Genomic DNA, 27085 nt, shown 5'->3' with positions numbered 1-27085 from the left:
CTGTATGTAAGGATACTATCATCAACTAGCCACAAAAAGACATGACCCACTCTCACTAGTATCCTTACATACAGATGAGGAAGGACACCACTTCAACTGGGACAACACATCCATCCTAGGACAAGCCAGAGACATGCACGAGAATTCCTAGAAGCATGGCATTCCAACCAGAACTCTATCGACCAACACATTGACTTAGATCGCATTTACCACCCCCCCGAGAAAAATAACAGTAAATGACGTCACCAACCCAAGGAACCTAAACACAAATAGAAAGCAGGCCATGCCACCAGTGCTTCATCCAGAGGCTCACTGATGATGTTGGGGCCTAGATTAGAGTGCTGCTGGAAAAACACAGCAGGTCAGGCAGCATCCGAGGAGCAGGAAAACTGAAGAAACCACTGTGTAAATAAAACTGCTCAGAAGTTTTGACACTGTGATGGATTTCGGGGAAAAAAACCTGATTCCTGATTAAGGGCTTTTGCCTGAAATGTCGATTTTCCTGCTCCTCAGATGCTGCCTGACCTGCTGTGCTTTTCCAGCACCACTCTAATCTAGACTCTGATTTCCAGCATCTGCAGTACTCACTTTTGCCTCACTGATGATGTTACCTAGTACGTTGATGAAACATCTGAAATACAAATCTTGCTCAGCGAGCAAACCGACATCCTGTTTCCACATTACAGGGATTCAATACCAATGATAAAATTTCAACAATTTTCATGTTGGTAGACAGTGCTCAGCTGAAGTTGTAACTATCACATTTTGAAACAAAATTGAAGAATCTTCTAATGGTCTGCAACCTAAATGATTAGTTTTTGGCATTAGATAACATTTACATTCACTATCATGGATGAATTTACATGCACATTATTTACATTCTTAAAGCTGAAAAATGATCTTGCTATCTTTATTATGCCTAATCCAGAATTAAGCTGATAACTTGATTCTGTTGAAATACTGAAATGTTTACAAAAGGTACACAGATTAGAATCACAATTGTATTTAAAAGACAGACTACACTCAAGCAACACCACATTTTATTAATGTTAGTAAATATTTAATTTTTTAGTACAATATTTAAAAAGGAGCAACACTCTGGTCTAGAAGTAGAAGTACCCTTCCAGAAAGTTATTCCTTACAAATAGTGTTGCTACAGGTTGTTTTAAATATGTGCGATACAGCAACTTTGTGGGGAAAAAAAATCCATCACAGTGTCAAAAATTCTGAGCAGTTTTATTTACACAGTGGTTTCGTGGGTGAGTATTCCAGTGTTAGTTAATCAACTGGGCTCACTGTAAGCCTTTCAGCAACCACAATTTAAACAACCATTTCACAGCTTAATTGCAATATTTGATGTTACAATATTCACAGACGCAAGCAGCACCTCAATCACTGCAATATTTGTGCCTTCGAAGATTTTGCAAATTAGCTCATTAAAAAAAAAGACTTGGAAATTCACACAGGACTGAAATGTAAGTAGACATCAATATATTTGCATTCAAATTATAAGACAAAAATCAATATTGACTCTAAAAAGTTCCCTTTTCCTCAACTGCTTCTCTTATCCTGCGTGTCAATCATTGATATAATTCATTGATTAAAATACTGCAAAACTGGTGTTTAGGTTAGCATGTAAACCTTCTTGAGTTGCAACTATGAAATACTGGGATATTTCATCTACAGGACCAATGAACTGCAGAAGTTAGAGATCAGTTACATGTAGTGATAATCCAGATTTGTTTATTGGATTGTGACAGCTATCTACATGTTGCTTAGGAAACCAAAATGTAAACTTTGAAACCAATTTATAATAAAAGTGATAATGCCAGACCATTTATCATTGAAGCAAACAAAAACTATCCTTTCTAAAGAAATTACTTATATCCTGTGATTGTACACAATCGAAACTCATCTTGGATATGCACTCAAATTTATTTACATTTGAGGGGGGGGATCAAAGATTGGTGGTCAAGCAATTTAGCAGATACTTTGGCATCAATTTTTACATCTTTGAGATGATTTGTTTATCCCTTCTCACACAATTTTGACTGAAGAAGTGAAATACAAACAACTTTGGAGATTTTGCACCGCTGTTGATGAGTGACTGAGTTTAGTCAACACTATCGGTCAGATATGATGGCTGGCAGTAAAGCCCGTACAGCCATTTAAACAGTACTGAGATGACATAGTATTTGGCACTAGCCTAGAAATTCAGTAGGTTAAAATGTGTACCTAATGTTTGAAAATTGCAGGTGATAAGCATATGCTCTTCCTCTGCTAAAATTGCATCACACACTCTAGTTAGGACTGGTCAATATATGTTTAGGGTTTGTATATATTCTCTGATGTTAAACCCACAGGCTCATGGCTAAAAGTATTTCAGGGCCTCAACACGTATACCATCAACCCTTAAAAAGTGTGACTGGAGGTTGTGACCCTGCAGCATGTCAACTTTAAAGCAAAACCTGCCTTCTGGAGCAAGAATGTTCCAATCACCCTTTTACAGGCTGTTGTTGACTATTGCTCATGTTCAACTCCTATGTTTTCTTGCTCTCTCAGAGAACCTCTGGGGCCATTACTAGCACTCACATGCAGCAGTACCATCCTAATGAGGGCAGTGAATTAGTTTACTGTAGGCCTGCCAATGGCCCTCACTGTGTATGGTCATCCTCAAGATAGTTGGGATTAAAGTTCTAGGCTGTTTTGTCTGAGCCATGAAGAGGATTTCCCTTGAGGGCATGTTTTCTTCTGACATAAATTGCATAACATGATAAAGTATTATAATGAAAGAAAGTGCATCCTAGAAACAGTTCCTAGTGAAGCAGAAAGCCACACTGAAAGGAAGTTATTTTGTTTAGATGAAGGTAAAAGGAGCTCAATTCCAGACTTAAGAGTGCAGACTTGATTCTTAATCACAGCTTCAGTTGTTGTCAAATCCACTCTATAGTCAGCCAGCAACTGGTATGATTCAGGGCAGGGGCAAGTGAAAAAGGAAGAATCTCACCACAATCTGAAAACAGTCTAATCCTGACTTGCATCTTGGCTAAGTCACAAGCCCATAAAATTTCTCCGATTGAAAGTCTAACTTGAATTACTCACATAATTCATCAATTCATATATGACTAATGTTCAGTTAGTTTCACAAACATTACATAAAGTCAGTTTCAGCCAACATACCATTATCTGATGCAAACAGTGCACTGTAGTGTCAAATATACCATCTCAAGTTCACACAAAGATAAGCAATGGGCAGTGTACACATACAAAAATAGAAACTTAACATTTTGGTCCAGTTAACATAATTTTCAGATGCAAATCCAATTCCATTATTTTAAAATGATAAGTAAACACATTATCTTCCCAGACTGCCAATGCTACTTATTAAAAGATTTTCCTTGGAGGTTCCATTAAAAACACACCATGTAAAATATATTTCACCATAACACAAATAAAAAACAAACATCACATATTAAAGAGTTGAGAATCATAGTTCATTAAGACTTGGAAATAAAGGTATTAAACACTAGGATTTCAGATAGATTTTGACTAGACCTCACCTCCAAACACTATGCAATGCACCATTTTATAAATGCTATGTTAGGTGTCTGAAATGATAAAGGTGCTGACATAGTTGGTGTGGAAGAATTATTCTTGGAGAAGAATGGTAACTAAAACGGTTTTCTCCTCCTGCACTCCTAAAACATTGAATGTAAAAATGAATGAATGAAAAAAAACGAATGAATGATGAACTTAAGAGTTGTAAACTAAGGCACACTCAATGGTTCAGAAAGTAATTGCACTGTAGTATCTTGATCCATATTGAACAGAAATAGGAGCAAAACGAGTATGAAATTAGCAGACAGGTTTCGACTCAAATGTACTCTTCTGATATTTGAGGATGAATCCTCTTAATGTCCAAAGCCAAAAACAGTGACAAAAAAGGGGAGAGGTGCACTCAATCCCAGGCCTTCATGGTCTGAAGCAAAAGGCATGTAGCAATCATGAGAGGAAAATTCTCATTGTTATTGTTTCCTCCCTCTATGGAGTATGCAATGGCACTGGCATCAAACTTCACCTCCATTGCTAGAGGTAAGCCAGAATTCCATCAAATTGAGGTTTCAGATTTTTGAAACTACTTTAAGATCAACAGAAAGACAACCTATAATGGAGTTAAGGCCAATTAATTCACAACTTTTGACAAGCATTTCAGCTCAAAGGCTTTTTTTTTTAAACAAACAAAAATCAACATTATAACAAATGAAAGAAAATTAACCTTGAAAGCGCAGGTTTTTTTCTCTCTTCAGTCAGTTGCCTTCATGTTCCATGATAACCCATCTGATGATCATTAGTAGATAAAAAGTGTTTTAAAATGTAAATACTGTTCACACCTATCCATCTGATTACAATGTTAATCTCTATAGGTAGCCTGGTGTCCAAGAGGTCTGTCATCATAGGAGCTGTATCTTTTCACATGTATTCGACGCACACGATCTCTAACTTCCAATGCCTCTTCATCTTCACTGTGTGATCCCTGACCAGAGGTTCGACTAGTGGCTTCCAACAACAAGTTATCAGGTACACGTGGAGTTTCATAAAGCAAGACATTTAATGTCTCTTCATAAATTCGCGCTTCTGGAAATTCAACCTATATAATTAGAAGAAAATGTAAACAATTAGAATTGCAATGTTGCCATGTGGTGAATCGGGCATATGGTCAACGTGTAATTTTCCTTTCATGCTTATAATTAACAAGGTGAAACATTTCAAATTAATGTTTTCAGGAAACTCAGTACAAGGAATGCATTCACCTTGGGTTCAACTCCATTTCAAGAAACTAAGTCTCAGAGGTGAAGGGACAATGTTTGACTGCTTTGAAATACCCTAGATCCTATGAATGTATCTATATAATCTGCCAATCCCAAGACAAAGATGATGACTGAAATGTTGTCGCCAAGCTTTATAAATGTTGTCTGCTAGCTTTGAATGTGTCCAAGAATGTCCCCAGGATAATTATGTTGCTATTCTCTTTTCTTTCTCCTTCCTTCTTCTGGGATTACAGCTGAATGCCAACTCAAAGTCTTCCTTTGATATCCATCCTGTACAAAAGAAAGGACTTGCCAAATTCTGATGGCATTTCAGGGTACCACTGGACATAGTTTAAATAACTTTGTATCAGGAGACCAGGCACAAAAAAATACACTTTTTAAAGTCAAGTATTACTAAAGGAATTTTACTCTTACATCAGTTTTTTTTAAAAAATGGTGGTCACCTTTCACGTACCTTGGTTTGCTTCTTTTCTGTTGCATACACGATGGAAGTACAGCAAACCTCTGCAAGTTTGCGTCCCTGCCCATAAAATGACCAGCAGCAAATCTCATCTCCCAAGACATCCTTCATAAAAAGCACTCTTCCATTAAATCGCAGGGATAACTTGTCAAACAGCTCAATGTTCTTCAACAAATTGTCATCAGAATTGCTGGGATACAGAATGACTTAAATTAAACAGCGTTCACTAGCAAAAGTGCAGGAACACATATAATAAAATGCTTCACACAATTGTAACAGGCTTTTCAAGATCTTCAAAGGCTTGATTTGACAGTACTGTACATTCATTAATTTACGATAACCCAAGTGAGTCTATTTTAGCAGGTGTTTCATAAATAATGCTAAACCTCATCTCTTATGAATCAGTTTAAGTTTTGAAATTTGGCTTAGTTCAAAATAGGGAATGAAGAAAACGCATAAATTATGATCGTGGACGTGGTGAATTTACCTAAATATTTGTGCATTTGGGCTTAGAGACTTTTCAAAATGCAGTTGTATACTGGACACATTTGAATACAACAGGAGCTTTGCAGACTTATATTTTTGAGAGTTGCACAGAGGCATTCCATAGAGTCCCTTGGGACTCATACAAAGTTTCAATCAAATTTCAATCAGCTTGGATACATCTCAAGCTGTGAATATAAACAGATCTGATCTGATTTAGGATTTATTGACCAATAAGGCAACAGCATTAAGAACAGTCCTTCTCCAACTTGCAAGCCCATAAGATTCAAACAAAAAAGAAAAACTATCAGGGGCTACAGGTTTCATGTGGCCTACAGACCATCACCTGGACATCCAGCAACCAAAGGCAATAACTTATTTATCCAACTTGCATTTCTTTCAAACAAAAGAAACGGGATATGGAAAAGACCACGCCTATTGTGCAGTTCTTTGCAATAGTGTATAGTGTCTTTTATCAAGTCAAATTTTAAGTTCACTCTTTTTCTAATAATTGTGTGCACACTGGAGGACAATGACCAAATATTTAGCTCTGGAACCAAACATCAAAACTCATTGTTATGTGGCTTAAACGGATTGGTGAAGCATATCACTAGTAGTCATTGGAAAGTCAGGTACTAGAGAAACTGTGAGGTAACTGCCTACTGTTAAGCTCCCTTTCTAAATTATTAGAACTTAATCTTTTCAAACAATGTAGTTCACAATGAGCAGATTAAACCTTACGCCTGACAAAGAATCTCACTGGTTCCACCTGCTCCCCAATGATCTTGCCCAACCTTTCATTAAGCATCTCGAAAATTGTACTGTATGTGAGATGGATATGATTCAAAGCAATAATTTTTTTTAATAAGTCTCCAAAAGCTGGTAAGGTTACATACATCAACAAGGTGTAGCCCAATGCAAATTATCGTACCTAGTATAGGAATATTTGTTGTTGCTTCTGTTATGTAGCAGCTTCACAACAGGCTGTTGGTAAAGAATGAAGGCAGTTAGCTTTTATTAAGTGATATGGAGAATTAGTGGCAAATCTAAAAAAAAAATCTTCCATTACAAAAAAAACACAAAAATGTTGTGACCTTTGCACACGTTTCAATTAGTCGTTCTTCCTCTTTAGGAGAGGTGATCATGGGAATTGTGCATGCAACTTCACAGCATTCATTCTTTTCCTAAAAAGAAATCAAATTACAAATACAGAGGATGAAAGAGGTCACCAGTGAATGAAAGCAATCATATCATTCTTCACACAATTGTACTTTAGAAGCAAAGAAAAATGACATAAAAATTATGGAAATTCAAGAATTAAGAAACTGATAAGGATATGAAGAATTGAATATAAATGCCAAAAAAAGGATTATAAAAGCTTCTGCAGATACATAAAAACAAAAATGTTTGGCTAAGATGAATATGGGTCCACTAAAGCAGAATTTGCTGAATTTTTACTGGGGAATAAAGAAGTGGGCAGAGGGGCTGAATCACTGCTCCGTATGTGTTTTCAGTGAGGAAAATACAGGAAGAATAAAGGATTAGAGATCTAAGTGACTAGGGAGAATGAGGAGCTGAAGGAAATTAGTTCTAGTAAGAAAGCTGTACTGGAGTTAATGGGCTGACAGTTGACAAAGCCTCAGAATTTGATAGTGTACAGTCCAGAACATTGACAAAAGTAACTACAGAATGTCGATGCACTGGTAACTGTATTCCAGATTCTAGAATGATCCCTGCAGAGTGGAAGCTTGCAAATATCACCTCACTATTTAAGAAAGGAGAAAGGGATAAAATGGAACCAGTCAGCCTTGCGTCATTAGTACAGAAAATACTAGAATCTATCATAAAGGATGTTGAATTTTAAAAATCGTCTATTTGGGCATGGTCAAAATTGATTGGCCAATAGAAAACAGTATTTAACCAGCTTAATTTTTCTGACTATGTTGCTAACAAAATTGATAAAGTGCAGTCAATGGATGTTGTACATTTAGATTTTCAGAAAGCTTTTGATAAGGTCCGCCACAAAAACTTGGTTAACAAAATTAAAACACATAGTACTAGAGATATTGTAGTAACATAGATCAAAGATTGACTAACAGACAGAAAATTTTAAGAATAAACAGGTCATTGTCTTGTTGGCAGACTGTAACTAGCAGAATCTGGCAAGGGTCAGTACTTGGGTCTCAGCTGTTCACCCATATCCATGATTTGGCTGTGACACAATATTTTCAAATTTGCAGATGGTACAAAGCTAAAATATTTTCAGAACGATTTGGACAGTTTTAATGTTAGGGCAAGAACATAGCAGATGGAACATAATGCGAAAAAATGGAAACATTATACACTTTTATAGGAAGAACAGAGGTGCAGACTATTTCACGAGTAAGAAAGGTTTGGAGGGACATAGGTCAAGCGCAGGCAGGTGAAACTAGTTTAGTTAGGGAACATGTAAAGCGTGAACTGGTTGAACTGAAGGGTATGATTCTACTCTTTAAAATGGTGAGAGATTGGAAAGAGTAGATGTGCAAAGAGACTTGGGTGTCGTCAGTAAGTCACTGATAGCTAATGTGTAAATGCAACAAGCTATTAGGAAAAATAATGAAGTGTTAGCCTTTATCAAAAGGCAATTTGAGGACAGAGGCTAATCTGTCAGAATCTAACAGAAAACTTTGCTTCAAAAGTACAGATGATTGGTTGGACTACACCTGCAGTACTGTGCGCAGCTTTGGTCTCCTTATCATAGGAAAGATAACATTCATTATTCATAGGAAGGTTTAAGGCTGGGGTGGGTGTGGAGCTGATAATGTACTAATGCAGATCATGTACTCATGGCTTTTGAAGGTATAGTTTGGCAGAATTAGATTTTCTGTCAGAGGACTATTCAAGGTACAACTTTTACTTTGGGTTTAATGCTTGTGCTGCCATTAGAGAGTATGTTAATGAAGACTGAGACAACAGGATGTTTACTAATACAGCAATGCTCTAGTAATACACTTTACACCTATCTTTCACAACTGAAAAAACTTTGGAAAAACTAATATGTTGTGCTAAAGAGAGTGTATCTGCTGCAAATTACCTGCAATGCAGTCTGACACATATCCACCAGGCCCTGAATGAGATAATATTTAGCCTCTGCCAACAGTTCTTTAATTTCCCGTCTACTCTTTGGAAGAATAATCGAGTCATCCCTCAGATAATTCAAAACTGTGCCAAAATGTTTGCCACAACGGTCAATAAGAATCCAACCTGCTTGGAAAAACAGCAAATATTCCATTGTAGAGGGGTGTGATTCAAGGCAAGATTACACACCATGCAGAATCAAATTCTGTACCCCTCTAAATTACTTAAATTAACACAAGATTCTGTGGTTAAAAAGACTATTTGAGTCTTCAAACCCCTCCATGCAAAATCTGTTTACTTTCACATACTCCCCACTTGCCTGGATGAATGCAGCTCCCATAACACATCCGAAGTTGACAACACCCAGGACAATACAGTCTGCTTGTTTGGCAGCACATTCACAAATGCACATAGTACATGTGGCTGTTACTATCTACAAGATGGGCTGCAGAAGTTCTGAGGCCCTTATACAGCACCTTTCAAATCTAAGAACAGTACAATATTGAAGGCAAGAGCAGCAGGTACATAGGAAATACCAGAAGGTGCAAATCTCCCCTCCAAAGCACTCAGCATCCTGACTTGGAGATGTAGCACTTTTCCTTCAGTATTCCTGGGTCAAAATCCTGGAACTCCCCTGAAGCAGTCAGTCTACCTATATCAGTTGCAATACAGTGGTTCAATGGGGCAACTTAGCATCACTTTCTCAAGGGCAAATAAGCATGGGCAAAATGTGCCAGCCAAGCCAGTAATCCCCACATCCAATGAATGAAGTTTTAAAAAACACATTATTAATTTCTACAAGAAAGCTCACCAAGGTTTCTTCCGATCCCTTAACAATGAGTAAATCTTGAGCATACTGAATTTTAGAAACATGTTATGCAAATTTCTTTAGCTTCAAGATGATGCCTTGGTATTATTAAATTATATTCTACCCATCACGGAGTCAACCTGACTCAGTTGACAGTAATCTTACATATGAAGCTTATAGGTTAATCCATATTCCAGAATTTCAGGACAGAACCAGGAAGACAGTTCAATACAAAAAGAGGAAGTCCTTCAAAAGACCAGATGTACCACCCTTAGGGTCAACCATTGAATTGAGGTCTCAATGGTTCTGATGAAGATCAAAAGATAATCTAGAATTATTCAGAGAGGAGCAAATATCTCTTCTATACCACAGCCAACAATTCTCTCTCAAACAACAATAACTGCTGCATGCCAGATATGAGAATGTAAAAATTAGTAGTAGTAGACATATGGCTCCTTAAGACATCTTTGCCATTCAACACAATCCTGGCCAATCCTTATTCCTCAATTCCTCCTTCCTGTTTGCTCTCTATGTTCTTCAATTCTTTCTGATATCTACAATGCTCTGGGATAGACAATCCCAAAGATTTAGAACTCTCAGAGTGAAGAAAGCTCTCTTCTCGGTCCAAAATGATCAGCTCATTATCCTGAGATTGTTCCTGTGCTCGCGACACTGCAGTTTAGTGGGGGTGGGGTGGAGGAGGAGGAGAGAAGAACCTCATGTCTACCCTGAAGAGCCCCTTCAGAATAAATTATGTTTCGATGAGATCACCTCTCATTCTCCTCAACTCTAAAGAGTATAAGCCCAATTTATTCAGCAAAGAACTGTGCTATTTGAATGTACAACTGCTTCTATTTGAGAGATACAGCTCAGCCAAATTCATTTTCACTTTAGCTAAAGGGCGCCTTGTCACATTTCCTATTCCAATATGCAAAGTGATACATTATCTACATTAAAACCTGTTTGTTGTTCTTAAGTGGTTCAGAGTTCAATAAATGCCATCACTCTCTCACTTATTACCTCGTCAAATCTTTTAACACCATAAAGTGAGCTCCTTTGTTTTGTTTGCTGATGTGTGAATCATAAGGCAACCAAGAATAGATTCATATGAATTCCATTAGTCACCGTCTGTCTCTCTTTCTCTCCCCACTCCTCATCCCCGGCATACTCTTCCATGTCTGATTTGTTTTTGTTGGTTAATATACCATATTCTATAATTCTAATCCCACAAGCATTCCATATGGAATTTCATTGAAAATTACCTGAAAATTCAACTAGTTCAGACATTGAGTTACACTAATTTGGTCCAGTGATTTAGTTGCCATGTCAAACATATACACTATGATTTCATTAGATACAACCTAAAACTGCACATTGGTTAGAGATTTATTTTCAACAAAACCATGTCCCTTCAATATCTGTCGTGTCGCTTTCTTTCAATCGAATTGATAGTGATGGACCAAGACAGGAATTTAAGAGATATGCACTGTAGTGACAGTTAAACTGTAAAATGTGTACAATTAAGTTATTGTCTCATCACATTAAACATAATAAGATGCATCTTTAAGAAGCACTTTAATAGAAGTTACTTTTACACCACAAAGCCCATGAGAACTTTGCTAGCTCGTTAACACTGTAATAAATAAATTGTATTAAAAGAAAACTGGATCAGATCTGGTTTTTAAAATGAAAGCATTGAAAATGTACAGAGAAAGAGGCATTCTCTGAAACATTAAATAATATTATAATCCAAAGAAATCAGGATTAAAATTGGAGACATTTAACATTTTTTTCCAATAATTTACAAATAAACTTGTCGTATCACCTGACGAAACCAGACCTCCTTCAAGAAGATCACGAAGGAATGTCATTTCAAAATGATGTTGAACGTTTGAGTTTATATATAATTTTCTTGTAGGAAAAAATGGAAAATTACCAGATTAGGTCACAAAACTGGATGCAGCAAGTTCAAAGCCATTTTGTATTCTGGTGTATCATAAGATCTCAAAACGTGCTCACACAGTCTTCTCTGCATCCATGAATCTCTAAGCATTTCGCATCCAAGGTTGGCATCAGCTAAATGTAATTTGGTTCATCTTCTCTCCATACCTGGCAGTATGCTACACTGTGAATCTAGGTCTTGAACGATTTTCTCAATTTAACAAAATAGCCTTTTGTTCCCACACTCATCGCAGAGAAGTTATTTTGTATGCAATACAGACTTCAAGAATTTATCATCTGCATTACAACATTCAAATGTTAAATGTACAAAAATAGTAAACGACAACTAGACAATGCAACAATACCTGGTAGACTTGTAATAGATATAAATTAGTACGTGTACATACTATACATTAATGATTTCACACTAACCTTTCTCGCTTGCAGTAAAAGTTTACCACCAAAGTGTAATTTTTCCTGAATCAAAATCTCAGGAAAATGATCCAATTAGAACTACGTGGTACTAATTTAAAACATATCTTGAAAATGTATAATTATTAAAATACAGGTATGTAAATTTAACTGTTTATTTTGCTGTGTTTACGGAGACCCAACTTTAGACATGATTTTTATCACACCTACACATTGCACAATTCCAAAAATAAATCAAGTTTACAGTTTCAAAAATAAAATCTGTTTATTTAATGAATGCGAATCCCTGAAGCCAAGTGACAGCCTCTCTATTTGCTGAGTTTAAGGTAATTAGCTGGTAGTGGGGACATCATAATTAGACATTATACAATACAATTTGCTTTGGAAAGTTGAGCGCCACAGCTTTATCTGAACTCCCAAGGGTAAAATTGATGGTCAGCATTCATGTTGTTATTAGTGTTAACTGGTCTTGCTTGTATCTCCAATTTTAATTATTTCTAAAGAACTTTTATTTGCGGAACATCAAGTCCTGCCAAACTGTGGTAAATGTGAGGAATGATTTCAGTATATTAATACACATCAATATATGCATCACAACTCTGAAAACCTAAAATTGGTTTTCTGGTTACTTCTGGTACTTGTGGTTAGATTATATTCACCTTCTTTGTCAGTAAGCACTTCCATTCTTCCACTAAACATTGCCTTTAGCATAGTATCATGTCTGGTTAAAATCTGAACAGTGGTATAGTACAGGGAGCCTCCAACATTTAATCGGACATATTTGTTCCCCATGCTTCCTCCTTTAAAGCTGAGGGCTTTGGGTTTGGCTCCAGAAGATGGGTATAGTGATGTTAAGCAGGTATCTCCAGACATTTCTCTCTGTAGATAAATAGTAACTCTGCACACAGTTGGCTTAAACTGTCCCGCCGTGATCGTCAAGCCAAGGTCTGGCCACACTCACAAATGCTCTTAACATATGCACCACTGAAAAAACAAGGAAAATTATTTTGTAATACATGAATAACTAGAAACAAACAGTATTTTATACTTAATCTGAAAATATGTTGCATTATAGGTTATCAAAGCTATCATTACTTGAGACATGAATATTATTGAAATTGTTAATCTGGTGACTGTGCTTTAAGAAATGTTTTCAATTCTAATACTAAAACGTAAGATAAAGGAGGGAGTGGATAATTCAGGCCAATAATGATCATTATGAAAACCATTGGTCTTCAACCCTATGAGGACTTCCAGATTTCCTCAATTAGAATTCTAATGGTAAATTTTAGTTTTGTTTACCTTTCAGCATTTGGAAAACTTTTGAATATGCATTCAGTAATTAATGATGACCTGTCTTTGTATAAAAAATTCAATTGAAGGGCTCATGCCCGAAATGTCGATTCTCCTGCTCCTTGGATGCTGCCTGACCTGCTGCGCTTTTCCAGCAACACATTTTCAGCTCTGATCTGCAGTCCTCACTTTCTCCCATAAAAAATTCAATGTAATGATGAGGACACAAAGCAATTCAGTAATAAAAACAAACAAAATGTATAATTTTAGCAATTAAGTTTCACAATTCAAACAAATGACAAATTTTAAATTTGTAAGATGGTTACTAGGAAGACTTGAGTTTCAAATTAAAGCTGCTGGTGACATAGATCAATTTCTCAGTTGAATTTTCTTGAATGATTTGCTGACTATTGTGGATATTTTAAAAATAATTCTCAGGATGTGGATGTCTGTGCATCTATTGTCCATCTGTAATTCCCCTCTATAAACAGAGGACGAGCTACCTTCTTGAAATCCTGCAAGTTTAAACGTTTTACACAAATGAATGATTTGCTTGGCTATTTCATAGGGTAGCTAAGAATCAAGTACATTGCTGTGACATTGAGTCTCCTCACAGATCAGACTGGGTAATGATGGCTGATTTTCATCCTGAAAGAACACAGTAAACCAAATGGCTTTTTACAAGATGCAGTATTCAGTGTGCACCAACGGTGGAGGCAATGAATACTTAAGGTGGCGGGCGGATTGTTGTTTGAGGGTTTGCTGTGTGCAAATGGCTGTTACGTTACACTTTTAAAGTGTGTTTACTTTAAAAGTACCAATATTCTGTGTTTTTATGAGTTTATGAAAGACTCAAGGCAAATACAAGTTTTCAGGTTTTTTTTGTTTGAATCTTGCTAATAACAAAGTCAAATTTAACTTTTCATGGGGCGCTACTCATGGCTGGATAGCATTTGGGCCATTGAACAAGCAAATTTTTTGGTTCTATTTACTATTGAATTACCTCTTAGATCGAGGACAGCATTGGGTATAGAACATAGAAAAATACAGCGCAGTACAGGCCCTTTGACCCTCGATGTTGCGCCGATCCAAGCCCACCTAACCTACACTAGCCCACTATCCTCCATATGCCTATCCAATGCCCGTTTAAATGCCCATAAAGAGGGAGAGTCCACCACTGCTACTGGCAGGGCATTCCATGAACTCACAACTCGCTGAGTAAAGAATCTACGCCTAACATCTGTCCTATATCTACCACCCCTTAATTTAAAGCTATGCTCCCTCGTAATAGCTGACTCGTAATATGTCAGTAATGTTCCACAATCAAACATTCTGAGAATATGTAAGTTTATATCTGGACGTGGATTCTTTATTATTCATGAAAGGAAACAAAACCTAACAAAGTTATGGGGAAGGGACAAAAGAGGACAGTACACTTTTGTTCTGAACTTTGTATGCAATACAATGAGTAATGTCCTTCCACACCTATTAAATGAATTGCTGAATCAGACTAATGACTCAGCAAGATTTCTCAAGGTTGAAACAAATATTTAATCATGCTGATGACAGCCTCATACACTCTTTGAAATATTAACGTTCAATTACACCCACGCAACAGAAGACTGACAAAGATGCAAATAAATGGGCAGACTTTTAAAAAAGTACTGGGCAGAAAAACACAGCCTTCCTTGACCTAACATATCACACTAACCAAATGTAAACACTGCTTGAACCCCTGCACCTGCTCCTTCCTACAAAGTATCACTGTATATTTTTTACTTAAGCAATCATACAGTAAAATATCTCAGTAGTTGTTGTGGTTCTGTTCGCCGAGCTGGAAATTTTTGTTGCAAACGTTTCATCCCCTGTCTAGGTGACATCCTCAGTGCTTGGGAGCCTCCTGTGAAGCGCTTCTGTGGTGTTTCCTCCGGCATTTATAGTGGCCTGTCCCTGCCGTTTCCGGTTGTCAGTTTCAGCTGTCCGCTGTAGTGGTTGGTATATTGGGTCCAGGTCGATGTGTTTGTTGATGGAGTTTGTGGATGAATGCCATGCCTCTAGGAATTCCCTGGCTGTTCTTTGTTTGGCTTGCCCTATGATAGTAGTGTTGTCCCAGTCGAATTCATGTTGTTTGTCGTCTGCGTGTGTGGCTACTAAGGATAGCTGGTCGTGGCGTTTCGTGGCTAGTTGATGTTCATGGATGCGGATCGTTAGCTGTCTTCCTGTTTGTCCTATATAGTGTTTTGTGCAGTCCTTGCAAGGGATTTTGTACACTACATTAGTTTTGCTCATGCTGGGTATCGGGTCCTTCGTTCTGGTGAGTTGTTGTCTGAGGGTGGCTGTTGGTTTGTGTGCTGTTATAAGTCCTAGTCGTCGCAGTAGTCTGGCTGTCAGTTCTGAAATGCTCCTGATGTATGGTAGTGTGGCTAATCCTTTGGGTTGCGGCATGTCCTCACCAGAACGAAGGACCCGATACCCAGCATGAGCAAAACTAATGTAGTGTACAAAATCCCATGCAAGGACTGCACAAAACACTATATAGGACAAACAGGAAGACAGCTAACGATCCGCATCCATGAACATCAACTAGCCACGAAACGCCATGACCAGCTATCCTTAGTAGCCACACACGCAGACGACAAACAACATGAATTCGACTGGGACAACACTACCATTATAGGGCAAGCCAAACAAAGAACAGCCAGGGAATTCCTAGAAGCATGGCACTCATCCACAAACTCCATCAACAAACACATCGACCTGGACCTAGTATACCGGCCACTACAGCGGACAGCTGAAACTGACAACCGGAAGCGGCAGGGACAGGCCACTATAAATGCCGGAGGAAACACCACAGAAGCGCTTCACAGGAGGCACCTAAGCACTGAGGATGTCACCTAGACAGGGGACGAAACATTTGCAACAAAAATTTCCAGCTCGGCGAACAGAACCACAACAATGAGCACCCAAGCTACAAATCTTCACCCAAACTTTGAATATCTCAGTAGTGCCTATACTTTAAAAGGGCCCTCTTGTGCCATGTTAATGTCCCTACCGCACCCGGACTTGGAGATCCAAATTCAAGCTCTAGAGGCGTCTACTAACATTTCTGTACAGGTTGATTAGAAAAATAGGTTAATTTTTTTAAAAGAATTTTTTTAGTTCAGCTCTGTAAATCTGAAGTAAGCATATCCTGTACTGCCTCTACAGTACAGAATGAACAGCATTAGGCCTCATTAATGGCATTTGGTAGAAACAATGTGACTTCCTAAATCTTAATATATAACATTAGATTAAACACAGGACAAGGCGCTGAGGGACTTCACAACAGAATGTATCGCTGAAAAATGCTGTCTTTCAGTTTTGAACTCCTGTTTAGTTTTAAGGGCAACCACTGTGGCCAAAAAAACCCCAGGCATTAAATTCCTCTAATCTTTCATCTGGAACTTACAAAGAAACGACGAGTGATCTAATTGAAATATATTAAATTCTCAAACAGATAGTGTGGATGTTAAGTCAATATATCCCCTGGGGGAGATGAATTTGGGGTCAGCCATTTACAACTGATGAGCAATTCCTTTCCTATGCTCTGGAGGACTTATGCATTTGATGATGAACGGTCACAGACTTTTTAAACAGAGTATATCATAAAATTACAGGATGGCCAATGAATTTTGGAGTGATTATCCATAACACACTGTATATTAGTGGCAGCTAGCTACAACAGGGCAAGTTGTAGGAAGCACCTACACATACATCATAATTCGTCTATGGGTTGGGCAACTGAGTCCTACTGAGTTCTGGCTGGAACTTATGGCAATGCCAGCTTGAAGACTGCTTTTGCCTCTTACCTCAGTCCAAAATTTTGTAGTGGTCCCCTTTACACCTGCCATTCGCAGTACCACCTAATATTGACATCCACAGGATTTTTAGCCATTGAATTTACGGCATTCCCATTTCCTATCTCTTTCTTCCTCCAGCTCTACAGTTTTATTCAGATCTCAAATCAATTAGAATATGAAACTAGACACTGATACTTTTCCAGATAATATGTTTATTGACAAAATGCAGCATTTTGTATGCCTACTTTTGACATACTAATCCAGTGTCTCAGATGTCACTATACTATTTCAATCAAACCAAATTAAACTCAATAAACATATGACAGCAGTGCTCCAAGTACATAAATAAACAATGGCTTTCATTATGTATCTCAGCAATACAATTAAAATACCATTAATATCATACCCCATCCTTGAAGCACACCACTGGAAAATATCCTCGCAGTCACATCTCTGTGTTCCGAAACCCATTCACCCACCACCTTCTTCAGCCACATTTTTGACTAAGTTTCTGGTCATTTCTGTCATTGCCATCCAAGGACTGTGTTAATTTTTGTATGATGACTATGCATCTATGTAATACTTCAGGCCAAGTTTTAAGTTAAAGAATTCAAAAGTTCTAAGTTCAAATACATACTCGGAATGAATCATTTATGAATAAATTGAAAGTTACATACTCATCTGCTGCTGTAACTTTAATCATGTTAACTCTTTAGAAGGTAGTACACCAGTGAATTTTTAAAATTCTAATAAAAAAGTACTTTACATTATTGGCACATTAAAATGAGTGTTAAAACACCAAACCACCAACTAAACGAATTGTATTTTTAAACAGAATAAATACGCTGCAGATTTCCAAATCCATCACTATAACACAGTCTTCAACTTCAGTCCAAAACTTGAGAAGTTAATAATTTCATTTATATGGAAATAATCACCATTCTCAAATGTACTTGGAAAGGTGCTACCTGGTGGGTTAACAATAAAATCAAATATTTCATAGAGGGGCCAATAGCGTCACAATGGACTGAGGGATAAAACTGAAAACAGGTAATGGAATAAATCACAGGTGTGATAAGCCAAATGGAATCTTTCTAAGCTGAAAAAAATCTACGTCAATACAGTTGAGAATAGTAGTATCCAAACCATTAATTGTTGCAGAAATACATTTCAACACTGAATGATCAATTTCAGCAGAATGTCAATGTGCTTACCAAGTTATCTGAGGGAGAACTATTGGTAACAAAATTAAAGCAATGAGATATCAATTATCTCAACAAATCGCATTAAGTTCATTGTTCACAACACTAGATTGAAAATTCAGCCAGTGTAGGAATTTGTGCTGTACTTAATAGAAACAAAGCAAAGTAAAAGCCAAATATTTCACTCTAGCCATTTCATAATTTCCTACATCAGCAGGCACTTTCGTAGTCAAATGAAAAAGCATTTTTTAAGGTCAAAGTTTAAATGCTTGCATTATATAACATTAACTTATATTTACATACTTTTTGTGTAAATACATTTATTAGTGAAAAAACCTTTTGACTTTACAACAATATAAAGTTATTGAAAATTTAACAAATACCAGTACAACAAAAAACCCCACAAATTACAATACAACTACTGTCTACTAACCTACCCAATAATACAAAACAAAACCAAACACTGTGCAAAACAATACCAATAAATAAGTGACTAATAATACAAAAAAAGAACACAAAATAACAATGCTCAGTGTAAAGCTCCCAAACAAAAAACGGGAGTGTTGTATATATACCCGTATTAACTCAGGAGCCCCCCTCCCTCTCCAGGGCTCAGCAAACCTAACCACCCTGGTTAAACAAACGCCCTAGTTAACATACCAGACAGATCTGTGTCCAAATAACTCAAAAAGGGCCGCCATGCCTTATAAATAAAAATGTCTGTTATGTGGTGCACCGTATTTGTGAAAAGATCCAAGAGAATGTGTGCCATAATTAATTTCCACCATCAAAGCAAGCCTAGCGGGTTCTCAGACACCCAATTCATCAGAATATTCTTCCGTGCACAGTAAATAAGAATATTAAGTAGTTTCTTCCTATGCCCGTCTAAAGATGACAAATTCAATAGATCTAGGAGAGATATCGGGTCTACTCTAACTTTAGTCTTCAATACCCTACCTCTCCCACCACAGCTCCAATAAACATGGAGCCTGTGGCATGTCCAGAAGCAATGGGTAAGAGTACCTACACTTATTTTACATTCGAGGCACATTGGAGATGCCCCTTTTTTAAATTTGGCCAGACAATCCAGTGCCAAATGAACCCTGTGCAGAACTTTTAACTGCGTAGCCGCATGCCCTATTACAAATTGAGATCTTTCGCATGTTCTCCCACGTTCCAGAAGAGATTTCCACTCCTAGCTCTTGCTCCCAAACCTCACATAACCGGTTAATATTCTGCCAGGCCCTACCATCCAGCAGGCAATTAAAGGGCATTAACCGAAAGGGTGCTTGTGGCATGTAGCAACATCCTCTCTATATCGGGCTTATAGGGCTTAGTGAGAAGCGTAGTTTCCTTCTGGATGAAATCCTTAAGCTGATGAAAATGGAAAAGATCTCTGCTGGGCAGCCCGTATATTCAGCTCGGTTTCTCGAAAAACATCACAATCTCACCCTCAAACAAATCTTCCAAGCTGGAAACTCCTCTCGCTGCCCAAAGTTTGAACTCTGAGTGCATCATCTCTGGTCAGAACCCCAGCATAGCAACTATGGAGTGAATAGCAAAGTCTTGGATAAGCAACCCTCACTCTGATGCATTGCTCTCCATGCCTTGACTGTACTAATAACAATGGGGTTCCAGCAGTGGTCCGTAACTGTCCTCATCTTATCCATGAGCAACAGGTTAATAAGAGGGCACTTTGCCTGGGAGACCTCGATATCCAGCCACATTGAGCCTGGATTGTTACCTTCCCAATTGCACACAAAGGACAGCGGGGAATTCAACTGATATCTCCTGATTCTGGGAAATCAACTCGTTCCCATCCTTGAGGCAACTGCAATTTTGTAAGTTTGATGAGGGGCCACTCAACGCCGGACGAAAGAATGAAACCAACCAATACGTTTCTGCAATGTTGACCTGGGAAACATTATAGGGAGCATATGCATAGGATAAAGCAGATGAGGGAGGACATTCATCTTAATAATGGCTATTTGGCCCAACCACAAAATTGGAACAGCCTCCCATCTCTGAAGATCCTGCCAAATATTGTTGAGCAGATGAGCAAAATTAGTACGAAATAACCGATCAAACATGGGAGGTAATAAAGATTCCTCGGTATTGGAAACCTGCCCTTGACCACTTAAAGGGGAACCTAGGGTCACCTTCAACCACTGGCATTTCCTTAAGGTCCCCCAAAGGCATAGCCTCCAATTTTGCAAAGTTGATCTTACATCCTGAAAAAGCCTCAAATGAATTAATACAATGTATCAGATGGAGTATGGAGGTCATCAGGCCCGATAAAAACAGAAGGACATCATCCGCATACAGTGCAATCTTGTGTACCCTCGATCCCACTTCCAGTGTGGTTATGTGGACATTCTGACGAATGACCTTTGCCAGCTGCTCTATCACCAACGTAAACAACAAGTGAGAGGGGGCAGCCTTGATGACTACCCCTGCCAATCCTAAAGTTCCCAGAATTCACCCCATTGGTTATGACTGCGGCTAGAGGGTGGCAATATAAAACCTCTGCCCACCTAGCAAAGACCCCACCCAACCCAAACTGCTCTCAGGCATAAAAGAGGTACTGGTCAAATGCTTTCTCTGCAGCTAAGGAAATCACCAACCCCTGGATCGATTGCTGCTGACATGCTTGGTTCACACTCAGCAACCTTCTAATATTATTAGAAGACCTACAGCCCCTTATAAAAACTGCCTGGCCCTCTTTGACAATATGGGGAAATACCTTCTCCAATCCTAGCGCCCAACTCTGAGACAGAAACTTAAAATCTAAACTTAATAGAGAGATGGACCTGTATGAGGCACAATCTTCAGGAACCCTTCCTTTCTTAAGAATGAAGGAAATATTAGCTTCTCCCAAAGATGGTGGTAGGCAATCATGCATATAGGAGTGATTGTACATTTCTAGCATCGACCCTGACAGAATCCCTATAAACTCCTTGTAAAACTCACCCGGGATACCATCAGGACCAGGTGCTTTCCCACTTTGAAGTTGCCTAGCTGCCTCCTGTATTTCCTGAACCGTCAAGGGGGCATTAAGGAGGGAGGCCTTTTCCAGGGTTGTCCCCGGGGAGGTCCAGGCTCTTAAAAAAAAGAGCTTCCATCTTGGCTCTCCTATCCTCGCAACCTTCAGACCAAAAAGACTCATTAATCCTTTTGACATCGTATGTAAGGACCCCGGCGCAGTTTCTAACTGCAGTAATGGATTAAGGAGCACGCTTTTTTCTAGTCAGATATGTTAAATACTTCGCTGGCCTATCCCCATATCGAGCAGCCTTTGTTTCACAAAAGCAAGTTCTTTCTTTGCGGTTTGTGTAAGTATTGAATTCAAGGCAGCCCAAAGGGCTGTGATCTGCTGTAGCTTGGTTACCAAAGGCCTCACAAAACATGCCATCTCAGCAGCTTTCGGCCACGTCTCAAGTAGACGCTGCTGTTCTCCCCTCGGTCATTTCCGGCTAGCCAAACAGGAAATAGCTAATCCCCTAGCAGAGGCCTTAGCGGTCTCCCATAGCATAGATGGACTACTAGCTGTGCTCAAGTTGATAGTCAAGTCGTCCTGAAACTCCCTCAAAAAGCATTCCACAAATTTGGAATCCTTAAGGAGAAAAGGATCCAGATGCCAGTGCCACAAACCTAGCCACTCACTCTTGGCCTTAACCTCCAAATATACCGTTGTGTGATCAGAGATACCTATATTCCCAATTTTACAACCCATAATTGAATCCAGAAGTGTCGAGGGAGCCAAAAAATACCAATCCTTGTGTGACATTTATGTGAGTTTGAAAAAAAATGAAGTCCCGCCGGTAGAGTGAAGATATCTCCAAATGTCCACCAGCCCCAACTCCTCCCATAAATCAACCACCTGCTTGACCTGCGAAGAAATAGTTGAGGGCCCACAAGGCATCCTGTCCACTGTTGGATCCAAAGGACAATTGAAATCCCCCCCCCATAATAATGTGCCGTGTTCCAAAGGCACTCAACTTAGAAAAGGCAATAATCAAAAATTTGAGGGGATGTGCCAGAGGACAGTAGACATTTAAAATGCTATATTCCTCCCCACGTATTAGGCCTTGAGTATCACAAACTGTCCTTGCTCATCTTTCACCTACTCTAATAATGTGAATGGAAGATTTTTCTGGATAAGTACAGCCACTTCACTACTTTTAGTAGTAAAGAATGAAAAGAATAACCAATCATAATCCCCTGTTATAACTTCAGATGTCCCCCATCATCAAGATGGGTTTCCTGCAACAGACGATATCAAGACATTTCCTCTTAAAGCTAGCACCTTTTTTCCTTTAACAGGTGGATGACTTCCCTTGATGTTCCAGGTGCATCATTTAACAAGACACTTAGCCCTATCCCCTTTCAGAGATCCTTGAACCCCCGAGGAGAACCCTGCTTGCAATGTGCCGAGCACAAGTAAATGAAGAGTCGCAAAATTGTGTATACAAAAATACCCTATCCTAACTACAAACAACTATTGCTACCAAAAAACTACAAAGAAACCAAACATAAAATCTTGAACAGGAGACTCTCCCCCCTGCCGACAGGGGGCACATGCCCTACCCATCCCCTCCTGCACAGCTCCTTCAGGCCTGGACTGTGCCACAGCCTTAGGCAAAAATAAATAAATAAACAAGGAGATGACCCTTAAGTCAACAAAAGACGACAAAGTCAGAATAAGCACTCCTATCCCCGGTTCCATATCACCCAACTTGTGACTAAAAGAATAAAAAAAGGGGAAAACAACAAAAGGCACCCACAAAATTCTGTGATAAAATCCAGTTATAAAAATATAATAGGAACAACATATTCCAAGAATTTTTTAAAAATTATGGAAAGAGAAAAAAGGGAAAGGGAAAACACAGGGATAGAAGGAAAACAGGAGGAACATTAACCGTATTCTTCAGACTAATTGGATAATTTTAAAGTGTCTACAAAGTTCTTGGCTTTATCCGCAGTCAAACATATAAACTGAATCTGCGTGGCTGAAATGGAGCACCGCGGGGTACCTCATGGAGTACTGGATGCCCAGGTTCCTCAGCTTTTTTTTTAAACTTCATCGAAGGATTTCCTCTCTCAAATTATAGCAGCTGAGAAGTCCTGGAAAAACATGATCTTTGACCCCTTGTGCAGCAGTGCCTGTGGATCTTTCCCCAGTAATCTGGAGGCTTCTATGCTTGTACCTGTATGTGAGGAAGTGCGATAGGACCAGGTGGGGCACTGTACAGGCCCAGCCCCTCAATGTGCAGCCGTCCAGATTCAATTTGAAGGCCCAGGAACTGCGGCAGCCAGTTTTCAAACAAGCTGACTGGCTACCCACCATCTTCACCCTCTGTGAGCCCAACAATCCAAAGATTCGTCCTCCTACCTTGACTTTCGAGGGCGTCGACCTGATCACGCAAGGCCTGCACTTCCTGCTTCAGTACCTGCATCCGTCCGGACAAGGACCCGATAGCCACTTCCAAGCCTGTGGTTCAACCCTCCACCTCCTCTATCCGCTCCCTGAGGACCTGGAGCTCCCCGTTCATGCTTCTGCAACATGGACACGATGGGTTGGACTTGGGCACGGATCGCCTCGATCACACCCTTAACCTTCATGGTAAGTCTCGCCATCGCTGCTGCCAATTTCTGTGAGTCTGTCAGGTCCCCCGGGTGTTCGGGAGAGGCTGCTGCTGTGGGGGAGTGTCCTTCATACTGCTGTTTGCTTGCTCCTTTTCCTTTTGGCATCCGTCAGACTCCAAATTGTCAATGAATATGTGTTCTTCATGTTTTTAAATTAACAATTTCTCCATAGAAGTTGGCCAGGGATGGTTAAAAAAAACCCACCAATATGCCTTGGCTGTTAGGCAGAGCTATCCAAGGCAGTTCTACTGAATCGCTGCCTTCTTGCCAAGTCTACATACGACTTTAACACAGTAACATGTTCCAAGGCACTTATTTCATAGGAGAGCCAAGAACCAAAATTTGATGCCGAGCCACAAGAATGAGATGGTAGATGACCAAAAGCTTTATCAAAGCAGTAGGTTTAAGTGTCTTAAAAGACAAACAGCAGTACAGAAATCTTTCGGAAGGGAATGAGACTGGTAAAGACATAGTCACCAACAACAGAGGAATTAAATTCAAGTGACCAGAGTATGAACATTATAGACATGTTGGGGAGTTAGAGTCTGCAGGAAATTGCACACGGCAACAGGCCCACGGCAGATGCCATTTTCCTGGCCCTACACTCATGCTTGGAACATGTGGATAACAAGGACCCGTACATCAGACTCCTGTTTGTTGACTTCAGCTCCACCTTCAACACCATAATTCCAACCAACCACATCTCCAAACCCAGATCCAGAATTCTGCTTCACCCTCTGCAATTGGATCCTTGGCTTCCCGACCCACAGATCACAATCAGTAAAGACGGGCGACAACATCACCTCCATGATAATCCTCAACACCAGTGCCCTACAAAGCTGGATATTCAGCCTCTTGCGATATTCCTAATGCTGACACGACTGTGTGACCAAATTCATCTCTAACTCTATTTACAAATTTGCTGACACAATTGTATTGCGTTGGATCTCAATCAATAATGAGACAGAGTACAGGAAAGAGATAGAGAGCATAGTGGTATGGTATAAAGACTACAATCTCTCTCTCAATGTCAGCAAAACAAAACAGCTGATCATTGACTTCAGGAAGCAGTATGAAGGACATGCCCCTGTCTGTACCAATGGTGCTGAGGGGAGATAGTCAAGAGCTTCAATCTCCTAGGAATAAATATCACCAACAATTTATCCTAGTCCATCCATTCCACTTGACTGGTGTGCCTCTACTTCCCTCGAAGGCTAAGGAAATTCAGCATGTCCACAATGGCTTTTACCATTTTTTATGAATGCACCATTGAAAACATCTTATCGAATGCTTCACAGCTTGGTAGGGCCCTGCGCAAGACCACAAAAAATTACAGAGTTGTGAATGCACCACAGTCCATCACACACATCAGCTTTCCTTACATTGACAAAGTCTATAATTCTGTTGATTCAGAAAGCAGCCAACATAATCTATGACCCCTCCCACCCTGGTTATAATCTCTTCCATTGGACAGAAGACGCAAAAGTTTCAAAACACATAACAGCAGATTTAAGGACAGCTTCTTCCCTGCTATTACCAGATTTATGAGCAGACCTCTCATGTATCAGTGTTGATCATTCTCTGCATTTTCGCTTTATTCTATACCCTAATATACTTACATAAGGTATGATTTGTCTGGCTAGCATGCAAAGCAATACTTTTTGTTACTTGGGTATGAGACAAAAATAAATCAAATAAGATCAAAATCATATAAGGAAGGATAAAGTTCTGGCAAAATCTGAAAATAAGGATGAAAACTTCAAAATGTAATATCACTTAATTGGGCAGAATGGACACTGAAAGGGACTTGGTACACGTACAACATATGGCAGAATGACAAGTTTTGAAGGGTAAATCATGGGAAGCTGAGACACATTGGAATAGCAGTGTCTGAAGATAACAAACACATGAATTTGTTTCAGCAGATGAACTGAACCAGGGTCAGGCTATGTTTCAGGGGTGGAACTAGGCAGTCTTTGTTTGGGAGTCTTTTATTGAAGTCAAATTGAATGTTAATGTTGGAAATAGCCAGATTCAACTGCAGACAATTACTAAGGAGGAGTGGAACCAGTAACAAAGGGACTGAAAGCAACAAAAGCTGAAGGCTTCTTTCATCTTTCCAACATTAGTAGAAATTGCTGTTGCTGAGTACAGTCTGGACAAAGTTAAAAATCACACAACATCGGGTTATAGTCCAGCAGATTTATTTGGAACCTGATGTTGTGCAAATTTTAACTCTGTGCACCCCAGTCCAATACTGGCACCTCCACATCGTGAGTACAATCTGGTCATTTAGAAACAGTGGGGATGCTCAGCAGTATTGGTGAGGCCAAGGGGAGAACGTGTTGAAACCGATGCAGCCTTGGGAATATCCAGTTCCACCCTTTACCAATAGCCTAGCCCAGTTAAACGGTTCAGTTAAAGGTCTCCGGTCAGCCTGAGAGAGTGCCAACCTCTACGATCATTTCTTCCAGCTGCCATGAGGAACGTGAACTCGCTTCTGTTGAGACGGTTGCTGACATGTCCATCCCTTTGTCGATGGGCGCCCAGTCCGTTTTGCTGAACTCGCGTTCTCACAGCACCGTCCACAGCGAGTTAGATTGTTTTAGTCAGGTAATTCACTCCCCACCCATCCACCCCCTCCGAAGTAGGCCCAGTACCTGCAGGAGTTACCGTGCCGACCATCCAAACCACCACCGCCGCGGCCGCTCCTCCTCCACTTCCGGCGCGAGGGTGGTCGCACGTGACTTCGACCCCCGCCGGCACCTGTCTTACTGCGCAGGCCTCCCCCGCCGGCACCCGACTCACTGTACACGCGCACAAATATTTCCCGCCGTCGTCTTGCACTGACAATACAGCCGGAGCGACGTTAAATGGTTGGTGCCATTCTTAGCGGGTCCACCGGTAAATTTATCATTTAGTATGACAAAAGAGTGAGGTACGATTGCTTAAATCGCTATTCTATGTTGTGCTGAAGTGAGTCATTTTAAAAAATCCTTCTGTCTCCTAAAATTTCGAAATAAGGCAAACGA

The 27085-nt window shown here is 39.4% G+C and overlaps 1 protein-coding gene across 4 annotated transcripts; it reads right to left on the bottom strand.

Moving 5' to 3' along the window:
* Positions 1-1023: 1023 nt before the first annotated feature.
* LOC122563952 (BTB/POZ domain-containing adapter for CUL3-mediated RhoA degradation protein 2) lies at positions 1024-27010 on the bottom strand. Of its 4 annotated transcripts, none has more exons than XM_043718281.2 (7): positions 26714-27010; positions 12733-13057; positions 8849-9018; positions 6867-6956; positions 6704-6756; positions 5284-5479; positions 1024-4648 (listed from the first exon to the last, which is right to left on the bottom strand). In XM_043718281.2, exons 2-7 carry the CDS (start codon positions 12944-12946, stop codon positions 4412-4414), a joined length of 960 nt encoding a protein of 319 aa, XP_043574216.1. In that variant the 5' UTR covers positions 12947-13057; positions 26714-27010; the 3' UTR covers positions 1024-4411. The 4 variants fall into 4 exon arrangements, with proteins under 4 accessions (XP_043574216.1, XP_043574217.1, XP_043574218.1 ...); XM_043718282.2 differs by lacking the exon at positions 26714-27010 and adding an exon at positions 26507-26662; XM_043718283.2 differs by lacking the exon at positions 26714-27010 and adding an exon at positions 17612-17729.
* Between the last annotated feature and the right edge of the window lie 75 nt (positions 27011-27085).

Source organism: Chiloscyllium plagiosum, unplaced genomic scaffold, assembly GCF_037043375.1.
Source record: "Chiloscyllium plagiosum isolate Xiang-an unplaced genomic scaffold, Cpla_swu_hap1 HiC_scaffold_31, whole genome shotgun sequence".
Taxonomy (NCBI): domain Eukaryota; kingdom Metazoa; phylum Chordata; class Chondrichthyes; order Orectolobiformes; family Hemiscylliidae; genus Chiloscyllium; species Chiloscyllium plagiosum.
Note: the sequence above shows the minus strand (reverse complement) of the source record. Positions and strands in the feature narration are given on the sequence as shown.